This window comes from Gracilinanus agilis, chromosome 4 (genome assembly GCF_016433145.1).
Source record: "Gracilinanus agilis isolate LMUSP501 chromosome 4, AgileGrace, whole genome shotgun sequence".
In the NCBI taxonomy this organism is placed as follows: domain Eukaryota; kingdom Metazoa; phylum Chordata; class Mammalia; order Didelphimorphia; family Didelphidae; genus Gracilinanus; species Gracilinanus agilis.
Window position 1 is genome coordinate 167,544,195 of NC_058133.1, and position 23,576 is coordinate 167,567,770.

Here is a 23,576-nt window from a genome sequence, read left to right on the forward strand (position 1 = left end):
TTGCATTGTGCTATTTTGCTCTTCAGCAGAAAGCTTATCTAACAAAATATTCAGATATGTTTGTTTCAGCTTTTTTAAATGTCCCCTTTGCATCATAGTATTTATATATAGGACTGAAAAAAAGACAGTCTTGATTCTTGAACTGATGATTTGGTACCATTGTGGTTTGTAAGAGGAAGTAAAATCAGTTTCTCAAATCTGAGGTAGCCAGGTAAGTACAGTGGTAGAATTCTGGACTTAGAGAGTCTGGAATATACCCAAGTTTAAATTTAGTCTCAGACATTTATTAGCTCTGAGACTCTCAGAAAGTCACTTAACCTCTGTCTTTCTCATTTTCTTCAACATTAAAATGAAAATAATAGTACCTACCTCACAGGGTTGTTGTGGGCATCAAATGAGTTAATATTTACAAAACGCTTAGCATAGTGTAGCACATGTTAAGTGCTTAATAAATATTTCTTCCCCTTCTCTCTTTTTTCTCCTTATATCCCACCCCCCCAAAAAAAATTCCTCTTAGGTATTCTCAATTGATGGAAATATTCAGCCTCATGTCCTTCCTGAAGCCTACTATGAGTACCCCCTCTAGTATGAGTTAAGTTAAAGTTCATGATATACTAACTTTCCAGGGAGAAACACTCTAAATATAATTGTTTTTACCTATTCACTTTTTCCTGTTCATGTTGTCATATAAAGGAATTTTTGATGCGATAGCCACAATTTGGAGGTCATACCTGACAATTCTAATGTCTTAACAATTTGTTGTAATAATTTTTTAGTATTTTCAGATTCTGTCTTTTCCTTGGTACTAGTGTTTTATTGTTTTGTTGGGGGTGGAGTAGAGTTTGGAGTTTAGGAGAGTAAAAGAAATAGTATTTTAGTCTATTTATTAAACTTAAAACAATGAAGTTTTTCAGAATGCTGCTAATTTGATTTTATACAGTATATCACTCAAGATTATTTATCCTGATTTCCCAGCTTATTTCTTTTTAAGATTACAAGAGGGGGCAGCTGGGTAGCTCAGTGGAGTGAGAGTCAGGCCTAGAGACAGGAGGTCCTAGGTTCAAACCCGGCCTCAGCCACTTCCCAGCTGTGTGACCCTGGGCAAGTCACTTGACCCTCATTGCCCACCCTTGCCAATCTTCCACCTATGAGACAATACACCAAAGTAAAAGGGTTTCAAAAAAAAAAAAAGATTACAAGAAAATTCAGGGGGAGGGGCAGCTGGGTAGCTCAGTAGATTGAGAGCAGGCCTAGGTATGGGAGATCCTAGGTTCAAATCTGGCCTCAGACACTTCTCAGCTGTGTGACCCTGGGCAAGTCACTTGACCCCCATTGTCCACCCTTACCACTCTTCCACCTAAGAGCCAATACACAGAAGTTAAGGGTTTAAAAATGTAAAACAAAAACAAACAAACAAAAAACCTCAGGGGGAATTTTTCTTTTCTTCAGGAAAATGAGCTTTCCTGAAAAACATTTCTCTTGAACAAGAAACAGATTATATATTATGGGGCAATTAGATGGAAGAATAGACAGGTTAATTTTGGCTTGATGTCTTGAAAACTTTTAACGATTTAGGATCATTCAAAAGTGGGGTAAGCTGCATCAACAGATCTTGGATTTCTCCACATTAGAGCTTTTCAGGAACAGGCTAACTCAAAACTTCTTGGATATATTCTTATGGAGCTTCTCTGTTTTGGATTAGGTTTGATCACTGCTGTGATTTGAGTTTAGTGCTCAAATCCCTTTTGTCTGGCTGAGGAAATCTTCCTTTGGCTTCTGAATCTTTTCTATATTTAAATCTATGACCATCTCTTAGTATACCTTTTTTTTTTTTTTTTAATTTTAAACCCTTAACTTCTGTGTATTGACTTATAGGTGGAAGATTGGCAAGGGTAGGCAATGGGGGTCAAGTGACTTGCCCAGGGTCACACAGCTGGGAAGTGTCTGAGGCCAGATTTGAACCTAGGACCTCCTGTCTCTAGGCCTGGCTCTCAATCCACTGAGCTACCCAGCTGCCCCCCTCTTAGTATACCTTTTAAAAAGAGATTTATTTAAACTCTTAATAGGCAGGATGTTGAGGCAGCATACCATAGTGGCTAGAGCAGTGGGATACACATTAGAAAAACCTATATTGAGATTCCATCTCTGACACTGACAGTTCAGTCCTAGAGAAGTCACTTAATCTCTGTCAGCCTCAGGCAACTAAATCCCTTGGATTCATTTATTAAGTCATATATTATGGTTATGAAAATCATAAGTCCTAAGTAATTTATGGTAAGTTAAAAGCAAATTGCTTCCAGAATATGGTTTATAAAAGTCTAAAAAATGCAGAAGGTGAAAATAATCATAGGTAGAGGATCCCATTGGATGAGGTAAGAACTTGGCAATATTGTGTAGAACTTCAGGGAAATGTATTAAATTTGAATGTATTTTTCCCAGCAGTACATCATTCTGCCTCCATTTTAATTTTAAATTTACACTTTATCTTCATAGGGTTAACATGGACCATTGGAGGAACTAGCATCTTTTGAGATTATGATTGGTCATTTTATAAATTAAGCCATTTTGTTTGTCCATTTTAGAATAGTAATTCTAAGAAGCTAAAAACACCATAGTTATATACGTTGTTTCCCTGAAAATCCTCCCGTTTCTTGCCTTAAGACAATTCCTCGTAAAGATTGTAAGTCACAGGAACTATGATATTATGCTAGTAAAATCCAGTGCTATTGTTCTTCTCTACCTGCTATAATTGTGACTGTTTATAAATAGTACTTTTAAAATGAAGGGAAGAGGCAGCTAGTTACACTTCTGAGCTATATGAACCTAGATAAGTCACTTAACTCCAATTATCTAACCCTTACCACTCTTCTTTCTTGCAACCAATACTTATTATCAATTCTAAGACAAAAGGTAAGGGTTTAAAAAAACAAAAGGAATATTGGTAACTAGAGACTGTTAACCATCCCAAATTATTCTCATGCAAAATGCTATATTGCTATTGTTTTTTATATTTAAGTAAATATAAGCTCTCTCATGAACTTTCTCTTCTGTTCTCTAGGCTCCCAGCCAGCCCTAGATAAGCCTTCCCAAAGGCCATCAGAGAGCACAAATTGCAGCCCTACCCGAAAGAGATCTTCATCAGAGAGCACTTCTTCAACAGGCAAGTAATGGTTATTTCATTCTCATACTTTTTTTGGTAACTTCTTATCTCAGTTGATATTGACATCATTTATTCATTTCTGTCACTGCCTAACTTGAGTGAATGATAGGTAACCTGTGTGATGAAAAAAGAAGCATAATGCAAGAATATAAAATGTGTGTAGAAACCAGAGACTAATCCTTTCTCTTCATCTTAGATTGAGAATAATTAGATATTATCTGACTTTAAAAGGGTGTGGAGATTTGGATTGAGTCTAGGGAAAAACATCCAAAATAAATAGATTGAAAAGTAGGCAAAGGACAAAAAATGTAGCCCAAGATCAAAAGGAAAAAGAAATTACCTGCAGAGAAGCTTAATATTTACCTTTAAAGTTAATACAGCTTTTTAATAAAGGATGGTATACCACAATATTCTCCTTCTACTGAGGAAACTGCTTGACTTGGGAACACAGTTGTATATCATCAAGGGAGTGAGCAGCCAAACTGTTTGTCAGAAATCGAGTTGAATCATTGATGTATCTTCCTTTTTTTTTTTTTTTCAGATTTTCTTCAGATTTGTTTCTACTTATACTTCAGTCTCTAATCTCAGCTCATATGCTATATTACATATTCCCATTTCTAACCTCAGCAGAGATACTGTACTGAATAAGACTTCCTATTGAATATGGGGGAAAGAACACAATTCTCATCCTTTCACAGACATTATCTCTTCACCTTGATTATTTACAGAGACCTAAATGGTGTGGTAACTAAAGTGCTCTGGAGTCCAGGAGACATGATTTAAAACCATCTCTCAGAAACTTTTTACTGTGGTGCCCTTTGGACACTTACCCTCTATCTGTCTCAGTTTCTTTACTTATAAAAATTGAAGTAAAGCACCTCACAGGTTGTTGTCAGGATCAAATAAGAATATTACATAAAACTTTTTGCAAACCTTAAAACCACTATATACATATATTAACTTATTATTTTGCCATAATTTTCAAGAAAGCCCTTCCTTGAAGGAGCTCATATTAGAGTACTTTCATATATCTCATCTCATTTATATGCAGAACCTCTCTTTATATAGGGATCATATCTCTCATTTTATAGATGAGATATTGAGAAAATAGGTTACATTAAATTTACTGTAATTAAATACCCATCATTTTCATTGCTAGTCAAGACCTCTCTTCAAAAAGTTACACTGTTTCTTAAATGAATAATTTGGAAATAGGTTTTGAGTGATAATGCATGTATAACCCAGTGGAATTGCTTGTCAGCTCTGGTGAGGGGAGGCAAGAGAGGAGGAAGAATAATCATGTAACCATGGAAAAATATTTTTTTAAAAATAAACTTACTGGCATAAAAAAAAAACATATATATGACTATGCCATTTTCCCCCCCCCCCCCAAAAAAAAGTCACACCACTTAACATTCTCATATCCATTTAAATATCTAGAGGATATAGATTTGACTATATGTTACTATGGGTCCTGGAAGTCTTATAAAAACAGTAAAATGAATTTGGGAAAACAGTTCAGATAGTACTATAGATACCAAGTGAGGAGTACTTAGCAATTTGGCCACTATTGCCTTTGAGGATGGACTATGTTATCAAAATACTCTGTCATAAAAAACCACTTTGTTACTGCAGGCTCTCCGTATGCAAGACAATGACTGCAGCTGTCAGTGCAATTGTATACTTTATTAGTATATTATCCTATTGGATCTATTTCAAAACTAGGACACAAGTTCAAGGGCAGTCTATCAGACATCTTGTCCAAAAAATGTGTTCCAGAGCTAAATTACTATGGGGTAGTACAGCTGTTTACATATTTCAATTTACTAAACAGATGGCAAATCCCAAAGATGCTCCATTTCCTTTGGATATACCTAAAGGGCTAGGAATACAGTTTATGATCAGTTATTTGTCCTTCAACTTATAATGGGCATCACAAAAGGTCCTGCTAATTTCCCTATTATTACAAAGTAAATGAATCTATCAAGTAAAACAAGATGCCACTTATTTATTAAGATATTAATTCTTTCCAAAGACATTTAGGTTACTATCAAGATTTGGTAATAAGATGAGGATAGAAATGGAAATTCTTAATTCTCCTTCATTAAAGTTGGTTACTGTCTCAGAAGTCTCTTGCTGCTTGCATTTGTAGGTTTTAGGAAATATCTCTTATGCTTATTTTTGATCTCTGAAAGGTTTAGTTTAACACAAGAGAGCCTAAAATTGGTGCCCAAACTCATGTTAACTTGTCATTGCCAGAAATCTACATCCCCACTATGGGATTGTATGGATTCTCTCCTCACATACTTGACAAATATAGTTACTAATTTAGAATAAGATCCTCATGTTAACTAATTAGGAAGCAGTGACTGAGTACCCACTGTGTTCTGGAGCCCTGAACTCCAGGCCTTAATAAGGGATCACAAATAAAATTCACAATCTCTAACACTGAAGAAATTACTATTTAGTTGAAATTATGATAATATAGTTTTCACTAGATAATAATGTCAATACAAAAGAATATAATAAAAATTGAATACATAAATACTAAATAGACTATATAAGGTAAAGGAATAATCATAGTGTTTCCCAGAGATTGTGAGCTTTGAATTGATGGGCATTTCAAGTAGGAGTAATAATTATGTGCATAATATAAGAATCATAGTTGATAATAGACAGCTAAGTAATTGGGCAATTAGGTGGATAGCATGTTGAACTTGGAGTCAGGAAGACCCGAGTTCAAATGTTCTTGATACATACCTACTATGTGATGTTAGGCAAGTCATTTAACCTCTCTCAGCTTCAGTTTCCTCATCTATAAAATGGAGATCATAATTGCACCTGATTTAGAGGGTTGTGGTGAGAATTTTATGTGATAACTTGTAAAGTATTTTGCAACCTTCAAGTACCATATAAATGCTATTTTTTTTTTAGATTAGTTTGAAGAGGTCTTTAGAACATTTGATGGAGGGTCTCAAACAATATAAAGAGTTTAACCTTGATGTGTGGTAGATGTGTAGTCAGAATGAAAACAGAGATAGATAAGATTTTTTTAATGTCCTTTGAAGAAGTTTATTCTGACAAGTTTGCATAGGATTTGAGTTTTTACATGGGAAAAGACTGAAGGTGTGGATACTCGGTAAAAGATTATTAATATAAATGTGAAATGATCAAAGCCTAAATTAGGTTTGGTAACTTTGGACTTGGAAAAAAGGCTAATTAATCTATAAGATATTTCAGAGGAAGAATTAACGGGATCTAAAACCAGATTGCTTGTGTTGGGCAGTGGAAAAGGGAGTTAAAAATAAGTCCAATGGAGGCAGCTGAGTGGATCAGTGGATTGAGAGCCAGGCTTAGAAATGGGAGGTCCTAGGTTCAAATCTGGCCTCAGATACTTTCTAGCTGGTCTGACCCTGGGCAAGTCACTTAACCCCCATTGCCTAGCCCTTCTCTTTTGCCTTGGAACCAATACACAGTATTGATTTCAAGGCAGAAGGTAGGGGTTTAAAAAAATTTTTTTTTTAAGTTCAATTTTACACATAATTGGACTAGAAAATAATGGTGCAGACATACAGGGTGGTAGAAAGGGATGACAGTATTGAAGAAAGAAGTGGGGAAAATTAAGTTCCTTTTCAATATGCTGTTGTAAGTCTTGAGAAGAAAAATCTGGGCTAGAGATGCATATTTGGGAAATACTAATTTATGTTTTAATTTATCATTGTAATTTTCTCAAGGAAAGTGAGAAATAAGTTTCACTGTCCAGAGAAGGGGGAATGTTGTGGTCAGTAAAAGAATAACCGAACAGTTGGAAAGGTATAAGAGCACATGGAAAGAAAAAGAGCACATCATCTCAGAACCTAGGGAAAGAGGAAAGTAATCTTTGGTGTCTCATGCACTTGAAAATTCAAAAAAATTTAAAAAACTTCAAAAGAACTATGGAATTTATTTAAGAGATTGGTGAAAGAAGGGAGTAGTTTAAGAGAGTAGTATTTAAGATTAAAGCTAGATCACAAAGAGTTAAAGAGGGAGTATCTATATGGATCTATACAGATTAGAAAGATCCAGCAGTTACTTTTTAACTCAAAGAGGAATGAGTTTAAATCTAGTCCACATCATCTCACTGGACATCTGGGGAAACAACCTATTTTAACTACATTAATTACAAGAGCTTTAGCATAATGGTTGTAAAAATAGTAGAGTTGGTAGTGGGTAGTTTAGTAGATAGAGGGCCAGAACTAGAGACAGGACAAAGACATTTTCTAGCTTTGTTACCCTGAGTAAGCCACTTAACCCCATACTTAGCCATTACTGCTCTTCTGCAGAATTTGTATCAATTCCAAGATGGAAGGTAATAAATTAATTAATAAAATAAAGATTGTTTTTTAAGTAGAATTGTACCTGAAAGTTATTAGTTTGAAAAATAATTTAATGATTTCTGAGAAGAAAGGATTACTAGATAATTTGGTCACTGAGCTGACTGGACCTTTCAGAAGCCACTGAGGTTGCCTTTCTCATTCTACTCTACATACATTAGATGTACTACATCTAAATAAGACTAGAAAGATGATTATCTTCATTTTAATTATCTGTGAAAAGAAGTTTCATAGTTTCTCTCATGCTCCAGTTATCCTTTTTTCATTCCTGCTCTTCCTTTACTTCTGACATATTCTAATAGTTCTGGGTTGTCCTTTAAGAGTCTTGAACTCTAATTCAGTTTCTGCTTTTTATTTCCTGTATAATAGTGGCAGAATCATTTAACCTCTGCACCTGACTATCTGGGTTAGTAAATTGGAAATATCTGCTTTTTTCATACTCTACTCAATGAAAATTAGATTTTTTTTTCGTAATTCACATATCACAGTGGTCTTTTAAGACATCAGGGCTAGAGAAATTCAAAGTATTAATTTTTGTTTATATTGTTACCCCTAAATATTTATCTGGTTCAGGGAAAGTTGACAGCTTGTGAAAGACAAATGAGTGGGATTAATTTATTTAACTTCATTGTTAAAAAATAAAACAATCATTCCTTCTTTTTCACATTATATAGTTTTAAAATAATCAGCTGAGTCCTTTTTTTGCCTTTGTGTGATTCCTTGTCTCTTTCAGTGATTGGAATCCCTTCCCGAGGTACAAGATTAGGAACATCTGTGGATGACTCTGTGGATAGTTTGCTACAGCGGATGGCACAACATGAAAGCCAAGGGACGCTAGAGAAAAACATTGATGCTGTCATTGCCACAGTCTCCATCCCACCTTCCTCAAGCCCAGGCCATACTCACAATAGAGAACGATCTCTCGGCAAATCAGACAGCTTGCTAGTACCCGCAACCCCTAGTGACTCTTGCAGCAACACCACCATCTCACTCCTCTCCGAGAGGTTGCCAAGCAGCTGTTCCCCCCATCATCTCAAGAGGAGTGTGGTAGAAGCCATGCAACGCCAAGCCCGGAAAATGTGCAATTATGACAAAATCTTGGCCACCAAGAAAAACCTGGACCATGTCAATAAAATCTTAAAAGCCAAAAAGCTTCAAAGACAAGCAAGGACAGGTAATAATTTTGTGAAGCGCAGACCAGGTCGACCTCGAAAATATCCCCTCCAGGCTGTTGTGTCAATGCAGGCATACCAGGCTGCCCAGTTTCCCAGCCCAGAATTAGATGAAGGGGAGGAAGGTGGAGCACTGCACCTTGGTCCTGACACAGTTACAGATGTCATTGAGGCTGTTGTCCAGAGTGTGAACCTAAACCCAGAACTTAGGAAAGGATGGAAAAGAAAAAGTTGGCTTCTGGAGGAAGAAGCAAGGAAAAGACAGAAGATACTTCCAGAGGAAGAACAGGAGAATAATAAAAGGTAATTTGTTTGTTTTGAAGAAGAGAAATCTCTCTTATTTTAGCTACACAGTGCAGTTATCTGAATAATTTCTTGACTCTCAGATTTACTTTAATCTACATGTCATTATTTATATTTCAGTATGTTAGCTTTTTATAGAATCATAAATATTTAGAGCTAAGAGAGTGTAAGGGACAACTAGTCTAACTCTTTTTCTTTATGGATTAGGCTACTGAAGACCAGAGAAAGGTAATGATGTATTTGAAGTCAAATAGCTAGTTAGTAGTAGTTTTGGGACATTCTAGAATCCAGGTCTTCTGGCTCCCTATTCGATATTCTTTCCCCTCTATCACATTGCTTTTTTTCCCTCCCCACTGTGTTCATAGTTTGTTCTAAGTAGAATTGTATTGCTTTTTAACTTTAAAAATCCAGTTTGGTATATTTATTTGCTTACTGGGTTAATTTAATGTTCCTTGCCATGCTCTTGGGTCTCAGAATTTACTATCATCACTAATGCCATTAAGTCCATTCATTCCTTTTGTCTTCTCTTTCTCCTCTCCAAAACAAAAATATGATATATTATTTAGACAGTTAGATGCACTAGCTTTGGGAGGTGAACCTTGACTTGGCAGTGCTTAAAAAGAGAGTAGAAAAAGGAAAGCCTGGAAAAAAATGAAGCAAATTCATTTGTTTTCTGTCACTTGGGATCAAGCTCTATTCTCCTTTAGGGATATCTAGATACTTTTGCAGTCCAAAAGTATCTCATATATCTAGGTTGAATCTCAGGTTTGTGTATTCTAAGTATATCACAGAGTCTACAATTTTATATTTTGTAGTTGGCTATGGATTTTCCAAAAAAAAGATAATAAATAAAAAGGATTGTCCAAACTGTTTTTCAAATACACTTGCCAGTACATCATTCAGAAGGTGTACATTCAGATGACAGGACATTTTGCTGAAGGTTTTAGAAGAAAATGGCCCTAGAGCACAGTAAAGGAAGAGGTCTTTCTGTCAATTATAATACAAAAGTGACAGTATGATACATCTTAGCACTGGATTCAAGCCATTTTAAAGAGAGAAGAAAATAAACATTGGGTATGAAAATTGCTCAGGCTTAGAGGCTCAGGATAAAGAATTTAATTTAAATTCAAATCTGGCCATTAAAGCCTTTTTTTTTTAAATCCTTTTTTTAAATCCTTTCCTTCTGCCTTGGAACCAATATTGGTTCCAAGGCAGAAGAGTGGTAAGGGCTAGGCAGTGGGGGTTAAGTGACTTGCCCAGGGCCACACAGCTGGGAGGTGTCTGAGGCCAGATTTGAACCTAGGACTTCCCATCTCTAGGCTTGGCTCTCAATCCACTGAGCTACCCAGCTGCCCCCCCCCCCCCACATTGAAGCCTTTTTGACACACAAAGTTCACTAAAATCTCTTATAATTACTCCTATCAATAAGCAACATGTACTGAATACCAATAGTGTGCAGGTCCCTGGGCTAGGAATTATAGGTATAAAAGAATAGGACACAATTCCCCTGGAACTTACAGTCTATATGTTTGGCTGAAGCAACACAAATGAAAACATGAAGGAATAGAAAGAAAGGATATAGGACTACAAATTAGTATTGTAAATATCTGCAAGAAAAATTTTTTAAATTATATTTTTACTTGTGTATGTGAAATTTATTTATAATTCCTGTTTCAATACGAATGACAGTTTTATACAATGAAAATGACTGATAAAAACTTTTGTGGTTGATAGTCATGAATATTTATTGTAATTTTATTGAATATTGGTTATGAAATTTTTCATAATTTATAAAGAGAAAAGGATATGTTTTTCATTTTTCATCGTTTCTGCTACTAAATGAAAAGCCTAGTTTTGCATAACAAACATGAAGTAAATTTCCAGTTTCCCTTTTCCAAGGTCAAAAAATATTATTTATAATGTTGTCAGTCCAGATATATTTTGTAAAAATGAGGTTTTACCCTATTTATATCAATGCCAAAAGAAGTACTAGGTTATATAGAGTGATTGATGAGTCCAGATAGGCATACTGAAGCAAATGAATTTTCAAAAAGGTTTTAGAAAATGAGGGGGAAAACATCTTTGAAGAAGAACAAGGGATTCTCATGGATTTGGTTAATTGTATCATTGATTCATAAGATCATCAGGACACTTGACAGATTCTCAGTTGCAGACATTTTTATCCTATGTATTGAAGGTTTTTAGGATGAGATGTAACATCCTATAATGATAAAGCAACTTCAGCAGTGATTCTGTATAGTTGTATGTACTTTCTCTTCAGTGTCATTTATAGAACTAATAAGTAAAGCTTTATTGAATATATATTATGTATTGAGTACTTAGGTGAAGAGGAAGGCACAAAAGAAGTATAAGACATAGTAGTGCCTGCCCTATGGCATTCACAGCCTAAATGAGAAAAAACATAACTTATTATATATGAAACAATTTAAAGTCATTCAAAATATCATAGTTATAACTAGGAATGAATAATTCTAGGCCAAATTTGGTTTGGGGGGTAAGAAGAGGGGTTCAGTGTATAGTCTGACCATGGATACAGTTGTACTCTAAGAAAGGGAAGCTTCTCTCCCATAGCATTCCTAGAACAATCGACCCTCACCCCCATGGAGTTTGTAGAGAAAGGTGGGGCCACAGAAGAAAGGCAACATGGCTATCCACCCTATAAGAATTCAGTGCCCTGAAGTAAAACTTCCATTTGCCCCATGCTGATACATAATAAAGTCTTAAATTGCATATTACAAACTGTGGGTAGTGTAGGAATTCCCAGAAGGTAGACATAAATATGGACTGGAGGAGCCAAGAGGGAAGACATTTAAGAAAAATGGACCTTGAGGCATCCGTAGGATTTGCATCAGGAAACAGAAGGGAAACATCTTCCAAAGATAACTTTGGGGATGAGATGATGACATGTAAGCTAGGTAATAGTATAACTATGTGAATTCTTCATTGGTTGAATGACCAGACTCAAAGGAGGTATTTTGATATCAGCCTAGATCTCTAGGTTGTAGTGTTCTTTTCCCTGGTCCCATTTTCTTATTGACCTCATTAAGGATATAGATGGTATCCTTCTGAGAACTGTAAATAATACAAAACTGGGAGGGTTAGTAATTATATTGGGATACAAAAATATCTCAATCACTTGGAATCATAGTTTGAATCCAATAAAATTTACAAAATAATTGTAAATTCTACACTTGGATTCAAGACACCAGTTGTACAAATAACAGGGATAGTTACAGTTAGATACAGTTCTTTTGAGGAGAACCTGAATGTTTGATTGGACTATGCACTTAATATGAATAAATATTCTCAGTTTTTATTTTATCCCAAAAGCTGTAAACACTTCTTGAAGATTTTTGAGCAGGGAAGAAACATCAAACCTGTGTTTTAAGATAACTACTTTAGCAGCTGTTAGAAGGATAGATTAGGAGGATTGGGATAGACTGGCCATGGGGAGATGATTAAAATGATTATTGGAGTATTTGAGGCAAGATATGATGAGGGGCTGAACTAAGTGGTGACGATGTGAATGAATACATGGAAAATGTGTATAAGAGATGTGAACAGGGAATTGATAGTAATTGGCAATTTATTTCATATGGAGAGTGAGGGAGAAGTAAAAGTAAAGGATAATTTTGTCATATTTGAACAAAGGTAATTAGGAAGATGGTAGTGCCTGCAGCAAAAGTAAGCAGGTTTGGAAAAGGAGTTCTGTGGAGAGAAGATGAGGTCCTTTTTGGATAAACTAAGTTCAAGTAGTAGAATGGGCATTGACTTGTTTGACAGAATTTAGTAAATAACCCAATATGGAGACAGTTGGCAACAACATGATAATCACTTTCAAATACTTGAAAGATTTTCATATGGAAGATATATTGCTTTGCTTGTCCCCAAAGGCCAAAACTGGAATCTGTGTATGGACATTTCAGTGTGCCAAATTTTAGCTTCCTTTAAGAGAAAACTTAAAATTAGCCGTATTCCAAAATAGAATTAGCTACCTCATTACATTGTGTGTTCCCCTGCACCAAAGGTCTTTAAGAATTATAGAGGGAATTTTGTTCAATAGTAGGTGGTCTAAATGGTCTCTGAAGTCCCTACTAACTTCTATATTTTAAGAAAGTATTCCCTGCAAGAGAAAGCATTATGAGTAAAGTTACAGTTACCATTGTGCTTGTTTGTATACAAGCAGAATCTCATTATAGGGAGGAGGAGAACAGGAGAAAGTACCTGGAGTTTAGAGCTAGAAGAAGAGACTTCAGAGCTTATCTGGTTCAACCCTTTCATTTTACAGATGAAGAAACTGAGGCTCGAGAAGTTTATGTATTTCCCCAAGATCACATAGGGTTCTTGGTGGACATAAGCAGAGAACAAGTTGGATGTACAGTTTGAGGATAAATTATGGATAGCCTTGAAAGCCAAATGAAGAGATTTAGACTTGATATAATAGACAATAGGGAGCCATTGTAAGCTTTTTAGTAGAAAAACATGATAAAAGCAGTATTTAAGGAAGATTAGTCTGGCAGCCATCCATGTTATAAATTAAAGAAGAAGGAAAGCCTAGAATTCAAGAGGCATTCAAGTTATGAAGACCTGAACTATAAGATGGGAGAAACATGACTAGGTAACTATTCATCTGAAAAAAAGTTCCAAGGGTTTTAATGTGATGGCAGCCCAAAAAGTGAATTCAATTGTAGAGTGCATTGAGAGGTTTTTGGTATTAGGACTAATCTAGCCGCACTCTGCCCTGGCCAGACCACATTTTCAGAAAGGCATTGATAAGCTGGAGAACATTCAGATGAAGGGAACAGGATGGCATGCCATATAAGAATCAGTTTGAAGGAACTAGGGATAATAAAATAATTTGGCAGAGACTCATAATAATTTTGTTCGAGTATTTGAAAAGCTGTTGTACAGAAGAGGGAATAAATATGTTCTGCTGACCCCTAAAAGTAGTGAATAAAAGATGTAAAGTACTATTTTGGATGTAAGGAAAACTTCTAACAGTTAAAACTACCCCAATGTTTAATGTCTTACCTCTGAAGGTTCCTCCTCACTGAATGTTTTTAGGTAAATGCTGGTCAACCACTTGCCAGATACGTTGTAAAGAGTGATCCTTTTCAGACTGGGGTTGATTCCAAAGTTCTTTCCAGACCTGAGATTTTTAAACCAAAGTTATGGCAGTGGAAATAGAGGGAGTATCAGATATAATAATGTTATTTCAAAGGGAAAATCTATCAAACTTTGTGATTAGAGAATAAGATGATTTATAGATAATGACTTCAAATATCTTATTAACTGCTACCTACAAAGTATTATATGAGGTCTTTTGGAAAATAAAAGGTTTTTCATTTTAGGGTAGCTAATCATTATTAATGGAGATAGGGAAGTTGAGAGGAGATAATGCAGTTTTGTAGGAAAGATGATTATCTACATGTTTAACATGTTTAATTTGAAGTAGAACAGGATAAGTTAGATCTGAAAGCCATTAAAAAAAGAGATTTTCCTGATTCTTCTTTTCCTGTGTTATCTTGAATGAAGCATTGAATACAGTTTACCTTTTTCATGTTGCTATCAATGTTATAACTCTACTATCTTAGTATTTCTTTAGTAGTCTTTAAGTACCCATTTTCTTTGTCTGCAACCATGGACTGATTTTCCATAGTACTCTGAATTACTATTTAGATTCATTTTTGGATCATCTTCCATGATATCACTGAATTTGGTGTTTATTCTTTGGTATCTCTTCACTTTTATCCATCATTTTTCTTCATACCATTACAGGGAAAATGTCAGATAGAAGTACTTCCAGAACCAACATTTATCAGCTTCAAAGATTAACCTTACCTGCCCCAAAATAACATCTGTCTCTTTGATGAATCATTTATTTGTTAGTACCTTTTCTTAGAGCATAAGCAAACCCTGAGGTTAGAAAGGTGACTTTATTCTACAAAAATATCTTTCTTCTATAGCTATAGCTATCCTGTTAGTAGTATTCTCCACTCTAATTGCTGTTATCGTTATCATAATCATTGAAATTGCTCTTTATAATGGCATGCTGCTTTGTTTTCATTTATTAATCATTCACAAAAGCCTTGACTACTAAGTTTATGTTAACACTTTTAAAAACTAGAGAACCAAGGAAAGAGTAATTAATAATTTCCCCATGCTGCGCAATATTATAGTCTTCAAATCTTTAATGAAGATTAGTAGAGGTATAACCTTTTGTGACTTAGGTTGCAGCAAAGCAATTCACCAAAAAATGATCCTTATAACATTTATGTAATTGATAACTATTGCTCCTGCCACCTGATAAATTGTTATTACTATGCAACTGGTTATTTGAAAATACCAGTGCTAGGTGGCATTACATCCACAAAACAGGCTTGGTAAATTGCTTTAATAACAATTGTCAAACCACTGTCATTCTTTTCTTCCCTCACCCATACCCCTCCTCTAGAAGTGCAGGTAACCTCACAAATTATTCAACAAATATCTAGATGCATTCTTTATAGTAGCCCATACCTAGAAAATTTTGTGAAAATTTTTCAAGCTAGCAGAAATTTCAAAATCAACAAAAAAATATATAGCCCAAGAAATGTTGACCAGGGATGGTGGGAAGTAATTCAGTGTTCTTAGGAATCTATTTGTGACCAAAGAAGAATATTTAACCTTTCTACCCTCCTCCCCCATCAGTAATTAATATGTATGATCCATGAAAAATGCATTCGTTATTAAACTATATAGAGCTCACCAGAGAAAGGGTTCTGACCCCAGAGATGTGAGATTTAAAGGGTTAAGAAAAATATTCTCTTTCTCATGTCTTGTTTCTTCTTAGTCAAGGAAATCTTTCTTTTAAAAAGCTGATATCTAAGATGGAGAAGGAAAGCTAGATGAGAGGAATTTTGCTACAAGATTAAATATATGAAAAAGCTTAGAATTGAAGTCATGTATCAATCAAATGAACTTTTCAACCTAGGCTGGACTGTAACTGTAGAAAAAAATATAAGTTGAATTTGAATGCAATGTAATTTTAAAGATATATACATAGCTTTAATAGAGAATAGTTTTTCTCACTATAAGATTGTTTAAACTTTTATTCCCAGCTTTCCTGAGACAACAGTTGAGTCTCCTAGCCCTCCAGAAGCCCCACCAAAGCCACCTGAACCTGAGAATGCCCTGCAGCCACTGCCTTCTCTTATCCCACGGGAAAAGAAGGCCCCTCGCCCCCCAAAGAAGAAATATCAGAAAGCAGGGCTCTATTCTGATGTATACAAAACTACAGAGTAAGTAATAGCACTTAAAAATATGCTACTCACTGCTTAATTTCCTTTTGAAATATTATTCTCAGTGCCTGGCACATGGTAAGAGCTTAAATCCTTAATGATTGATTACTTCTGTCTACATTGAGCTGTTTTCCTTCCATAGGTAGGTATTAAATGTCCATTGTGCTTCCATGACACTGTAAAGTAGTTTAAGCTTATTCCCTTCTTAAGCATATTCCCAAACTTCTTAGATTAGAGTCTAATAGCAATTATATAGTTGGACAGTTCCTTCCATATCAAAAATCATGCTATTATTAATTATTATTTGGAGTTTGAAATAAAAAGAAAACTCTTCCACCATTAGTTCTTTTCACACTATGTAATATTAAGATTTTTCATTGGTTTATGACTTTATCTGTGACAGAGTTTAGAAAAATAATTGTTCCAGAGCTTTGAGTCAGAAAGAGCTGATTTTGTTTTGCTAAACAGAAAATGGAAATTTACCAAGTTTTTTGTGGGGTGGGTAAGGGCAAGAAATTGTTTGGTGGGAAGTATATTTTAAGTTGTCTTTTAACTTCTGGCTTTTCTACTTAGTAATATTCATAAAATAAAACCTCTAACAGGGACCAAAATGTCCTCTTTCCTTTTGCAAACCATAATTTTAAAGATGTAACTGCCATCAGAAAACAACTTCTTGGGACAAGAACCCACTATTTGACAAAAACTGCTGGGAGAATTGGATAACAGTATGGGAGAAATTAGATTTAGATCAACATCTTATATCCTATATCAAGATTAATTCAGAATGGGTAAATGACTTAAATATAAAAAGGGAAATCATAAACAAATTAGGTGAACATAGACTAGTATGCCTGCCAGGTCTATGGGAATGGAAGGAATTTAAAACCAAGCAGGAGATAAGAGAACACTACAAAATGTAAAATGAATGATTTTGAATATATTAAATTTAAAAGTTTCTATACAAACAAAACCAATACAACCAAAATTAGAAGGGAAGCAACAGATTGGGGGGGGGGGAATTTTATAATAAAAACCTCTGACAAAGGTCTAATTTCTCAAATTTATAAGGAACTAAGTCAGTTGTACAAAAAAATCAAGCCATTCCCCAATTGACAAATGGTCAAGGGACATGAATATGCAGTTTTCAGATAAAGAAATAAAAACTATCAATAAGCACATGAAAAAGTGTTCTAAATCCCACCTGATTAGAGAAATGCAAATCAAAACAACACTGAGGCACCACTTCATACCAGCAGATTGGCCAGTATGACAGTAAAGAAAATAATAAGTGTTGGAGGGATTATGGCAAAATTAGGACACTAATGCATTGCTGGTGGAGTTGTGAATTAATCCAGCCATTCTGGAAGGCAATTTGGAACTATGCCCAAAGGGCTTTAAAAGACTGCCTGCCCTTTGATCCAGCTATACCACTAGTAGGTTTGTACCCCCAAAGAGATAATAAGGGAAAAACTTGTACAAAAATATTCATAGCCACACTTTGTGGTGGCAAAACATTGGAAAATGAGGGGGTGTCCCTCCATTAGGGAATGGCTGAACAAATTGTGATATATAATGGTGATGGAATACTACTATAAGGAATGATGATGCAGGGGATTTCTATATGAACTGGAAGAACCTCAGTAAACTGATGCAGAATTAAATGAGCAGAACCAGGAGAAAATTGTACACAAAGTAAAACATTGTGGAATGAGCCAATGTAATGGACTTTGTACTAGTAGCAATGCAACAAGCCAGGACACTCCCGAAGGACTTATGGGGAAGAAAGCTAACCACATTGAAAGAAAGAACTATGGGAGTAGAAATGTAAAAGCAAAACATATGACATCACTTATTACACGTATATATGGGTATATGATTTGGGGTTTAGGCTTTATAACAAAAATGAATAATATGGAAAATAGGTATCAAGTAATAACATTTGTACAACCCAGTGGAATTGCTTGTCAGCTCGGGGAGGGGAAAAATGAATCATGTAAACATGGAAAAATATTTAAAAATTAAAATTAAAAAAATAAAATAAAATTCACTTTAAATACCCCCCCAAAAAAGAAAAACAAAACTTAGTTTCTTTGATTCTTAAAACTTCACTTTACTCTCAAAATTCTTTCTACATAACCGGGGGTGGGGGGTGGGGGGTGGCAAGCAGCACTTTTCAAAAATGTAGTCAAGAATGTTTATTACCTTACTATCTTTATACAGGCTTGAGGGCTCACAAACTAGTAACAACCCTTTTGTGGACTGGTTAGTTTCCAGGGATTTTATTTTGGTTTTGTTTTCTGAAATTACTTTCAGATGTACTTTATGTTAAAGTTGTAAAGTCAAATTCAGTTGAATTAATTGCTCTCAGAGCCTAAAGACCACCAAAAACAAGAAGAGATTTTATAAGCTTCCTGAAAAGTGACCTTTAGAACTGAATGAAATGTGATTATTTCTGTGAGAAATTTCACTGGAAGCTTCTGCAATGTAATTAGAGCGAATTTTCAGGTATAAACAAATCAAGTAATAATCTCTTATGTTTTCTATTTAGTGAAAATATGCATTTATAGAAAGGAAAATCTCTTTGATATTGACAAATAATATAAAATCTTTTTCCAAATGCTACCTTTCCAGGTGAAAGATGGAGAGGCACTAATAAGAATGTGAAAAACTTATTTCCATTGCTCCCTTTATCTCTTGTCAGAGTTTTGGCCTTGATAACAAGTAGCAGCATAGTCTCCTAAAGATTGTTCCATATAGAAGTTCTTTATCATGATTGAGTTCACTGGTGTCAAACTGAAATAGTAGAGGCCACTAAAAGCTACATGAGGAATCCTGTGGCCATGTTTTGGCCTAGAAAATCACACATTAATATCTATGTTTGATTGCATCATTATTTATTTCTACTGTTCCCCAGTTACATTTTTTTAACCTTTACCTTCCATCTTAGAATCAATACTGTGTATTCTCTTCCATCAGTTTCTGTAGTACTCTGTAATGTACTTATTGACCCTCTATCTACCAAGCCACTTGGCTGCTGGCCCCAGATACATTTTAATCTTGTTTGAGCCATATTTTCTGCCTGCAGACCATGTGTTCAATACCTCTGGTTAAACTGATAATACAGGGAGGGTGAAATACCAGAGGATTTCGGTCCAGAATTCATATTTCTAGGAGATCTTTGAGGGCAAACTAAATTCCTCTCTGTAAGGGTATCTGTTTTCCACATAGGTGCCAAAATGATTTTCCTAAAGCCAAAGGTATGACCAAGTCACTCCCTCACCTTACAAATGTCAGTGGCAAATTACCATACTTCTCTGAGTCTCTGAGATCCCTTTCAGCTCTTGAGTTGGTCCTTTGATAATCTAGTCTGGTTAGATCATATGTAACTTTTGAAAAATATCAAGGTGCTTGAATACCTTTTGGGCAATAGTGACTCAGAGAGTAATTATCAAAGACAAGAATTGAACCCAAATTCTCTTGACCACAAATCCTGTGCTCTTTCTACTATTCCATATTGTTTCTCTTTTCAAGCAATAGTAGAATTACACAGTCATGACTCTAATCTTTTAATTTTTCATGTTTTCCAGAAGAATATTATTATGGACATTGTCTGTCATGTCCCCTTAAATATATTCAATGGTAATTTCTCATATCTTTAAACCAGCTTTTTTTTTTAATGTAGAAATATTAAAAGCTTCTTGCTAACACCTTTATTATTAAGGCCACGTGATACTACAGGTATTATAGTAAGAAAACAGATCTACTTTTGTTCTAGAAGCAAGCATAAAGAGACTCTCTCTTTCCTCTCACTCTCTTCTCTTTATCCTCTCCCTTCTCTTTCCCTCACACTTTTCTTTTTCTTCTCCCTCTTTGCTCTCTTCTTCTCTGAAAGAATATGGGGAATGCAAAGCTAAGTTATGAAGGGCTCTGAACATAAAGTAGGATTTTATATTTAATCTTAGAAGTGATAGGGAGGTGATTGGCGAGGAGGGGAGTTGGATGAGGGCAGGATCTTACCTGCAGATATAAGAAAATCACTTTTGGTAAACAAGGGAAGGATGAATTTGAGTGAGGGGAGACTTGTGTCACACAGATCAATTAGCAGATTATTGCCCTGGGCCAGGCCTGAGGAGATGGGGGCCTATACCAGAGTGGTAATAATGTGAAAGAAGAAAAAGAGCTGAATTTGAGAATTATTGCTAAAGTAAAACTGATTGGCCTTGCAACATATTGTATATATGAGGAGTGAAAGTAAGGAGCTGAAGATGACACCTCCTTGAAAGAATGATTAGCATTTCATAGTAAATAACTTTAAAAGACTTAAATTGTGGCTTTGTCTGGAAAATGAAACTAAGAATTATGATTTAGACAAATTTTGTTAGAATTGCAACTGTGCATATTACATCAAAAATGAAATTATTTGTATGTATTGGGTTATTTTGGTATATTTTTTTCTGACAGAATTAGATGCTAGTACAATGTGGCATGGTCATAAAGAGGGCCTATTTACTAAAACACATGAGGATTTTATCAGTTTACCCAAGGGCCTCTCTGGAACCTTGAATGGTCATATTTCTTGAGTTCCAGGCACTGTACTGGGAATACAAAGAAGGGCCAAAACAGCCCTTAGTTTCAAGGAGTCATAGTCTGATTGGGGAGCAGAACCTGCAAACAGCTTTATGTAAACAAGATCTAGACAGTAGAAAGTGAAGGCATTCCCAAAGGGAAGGTACTCAGATGAACATGGCTTGGGAAAGGTTTCTTGCAGAAGGGGAGGGCTTTACATAAATCTTGAAGGAAGGCAGGAAAATAGCTCCAATTGAAGGGGGTGTCCAAGGGGGGACAACCAGTAAAAAATCTGATTCAAAAGATAGAGTGTCATGTAGGAGGAACAGCAAGGAGGCCAGTGTCACTGAATCAGAAGAGTATGGGAGGACAGTTAGCCAGTTCAGTGGGTAGAAAGCCAGTTCTAGAGTTCAAATTTGGCCTGAGACTTGGTATTGATTCTAAAACAGAAGGTAAAGGGTTTTAAAAAGAGCAAGAAGAATATGTGGAGGTGTAAGCTTGAGAAGGTAGAAAGCAGCTAGGTTATCAAGAGCTTTTAAAAAAAAATTTTTTTTAAACCCTTACCTTTTGTCTTAGAAAATGCCGTGTATTGGTTCCAAGGCAGAAGAGCAGTAAGGGCTAGGCAAGGGGGGAAGAGGGGTCACATAGCTAGAAAATGCCGAGGACCAGACTTAAACCTAGGACTTCCTGTCTCTAGGCCTTGCTCTCAATCCACTGTGCCACCCAGCTGCCCCCTATCAAGGACTTTTAAAGCCAAACATAATTTTTTATTTGATTCTTGAGTCAATAGATTATAAGTAGCAGGAAAGTGGCCTACATTGGTAGAGGATGTTTCCTCAACTAGAATTTCCCTGTACCAGTGAAATCATAGCTCCACCTATCCTTATTGTTGAAAATAAGCTTGAAAGAGCAAAGAGTATGATAGTGGAGCCTGTGTAAGATTCAGCTAAAGCAGATCAACCTCTCACAAAATAACTCATAGTTTCAATAGATTTTAAAATAATTATCTTAACTTTTTTCTTATGCCCTAGTACCCTTTTGTGAAAAGGGGCAAATCAGTGTCCCTACTTAGTTCTTAGCATGGAGTAGAATAAAGCATTGTCATTGTGCATCTTTCTAGCCATTGTGGTTCACTAAAACCTAGGTAGGAGGCCTCCTAGAGATGTGAAAGGGTATAGGTGGAGCTTATCTTTCCGTTTGGATTCTTTTTTTTTTTTTTAAATATAAGCTTAGCCATATCCATTTTATATGGCTATGGAAAACGTCAGCTGACGAGGGAATAAGAAGAGTAATGTTGCTGTAGCCCCCTCTAGTGACAAGAGAGTCAGGTAGCTCCACTAGCAGCCACTGTTTCTATTTCTGTTTCTGCAGTTTTCATTAATACAGAACTGATGGCGTATTTTCTTTTCCTTTTAATGAGTCTCATAGATATTAACATTTGATTTTGAACATTTTTTCTCCAGCTTCATAAGTCATAACTCCAACTTATAACTTGTCTGTTATTTATTGTTTTTCTCTAGTTTAGTTATGAAGCAGAAAATATATATTAAGAGCCTTCTTGTGCTACTTAGCATTTTGCCAGGTCCAGGGGCAAAAATACAAGAATAAAATGGTCCTTATTGTTAAAGAACTTATATTTTATCATGCAATACCTAATACATCTTTCTAGTTCTCTAAAGAATATACATTTGAAGAGAATAAATACGCGATCATTGGAGGGGAGAAATTAGTAGCTGGGGAACTCAAGAAAGATCATATAGAAGAAGGTGGTACTTGAGCTACATCTTGAAGAAAAAGTAGGATTTTTTTTTTGTTTTGAGACAGAGGTAGAAGATAACTGATGCAAAGACCAAGAGATAAAAAATTGAATGATGTGTCTGAGGAATAAATAAATGAGTTTGGCTAGATTGTAGAGTGCAGGAAGAGGAGTAACATATAATGAGGCTGAAACTACATATTAGGACTGGGTTGTCAAGTTTAGCTTTAAGAAGCTAAACAGAGGAGTTTATATTTATTCTAAAGGTAACAAAGAACTACTGAAATTCATTGAGCCTATGCTAAGTGATGTCAGATTTGTGCTTAAGGAAAATCACTCTGGCAGCTGTATGAAAGACAGATTGAAGTGGGGAAAAGACTTGAAGCTAGAAGGCCAATTAATTAGCTATTGCAGTAGTCTTGGTGAAAGATAATAAGAACCTAAATTGAGATGGTGGCTATGTTAGTAGAAGTCAGATGTGAGATATGCTGTAGAGGTAGAAAGTTTAAGATTTTGACAACTCGATTAGACATGTGAGATAAGAGAGTGAGGAATCAAGGATAAATGTCAGGATTAAAATCCTAACCAATTGGACGAAGGGGGAAAATGAGGTGGGGGATAATGAGGTCTGTGTTGGACGTGTTGAGTTTGAGTAACATTCAGTTTAAAATGTGCAAGTGGAAGTGGATGATGTAAGACCAGAACTCGGGTGAGAGAATAATGACTTCTATGTAGGTTTGTGAGAGATCTGCATCAGGATGGTAATTGAAGTAAGAGCTGATAAAGTCACTAAGAGAGGAGAGAGAAGGACAGATTGTTGGAGTACACCCACTGGCAAAGACTGAGTAAAAGTAGAAAAGTTAGGAGTAATTGACAAAAACCCAAAAGAGGAAAGAATATTATGGAAGGAGAAATTGGGCAAGAAGTATAACGTTTGAGAAAAAA

At 35.5% G+C, this 23,576-nt stretch overlaps 1 protein-coding gene across 2 annotated transcripts in view; it reads left to right on the top strand.

Moving 5' to 3' along the window:
- ASH1L (ASH1 like histone lysine methyltransferase) overlaps positions 1–23,576 on the top strand; it is a 188,957-nt gene that overhangs the window by 74,651 nt on the left and 90,730 nt on the right. For both annotated transcript variants that reach the window (XM_044676977.1, XM_044676978.1), the window contains exons 3-5: positions 3,059–3,160; positions 8,267–9,008; positions 16,130–16,309. In XM_044676977.1, coding sequence (XP_044532912.1) covers positions 3,059–3,160; positions 8,267–9,008; positions 16,130–16,309 — 1,024 coding nt within the window. The remainder of the gene's footprint in view (positions 1–3,058; positions 3,161–8,266; positions 9,009–16,129; positions 16,310–23,576) is intronic.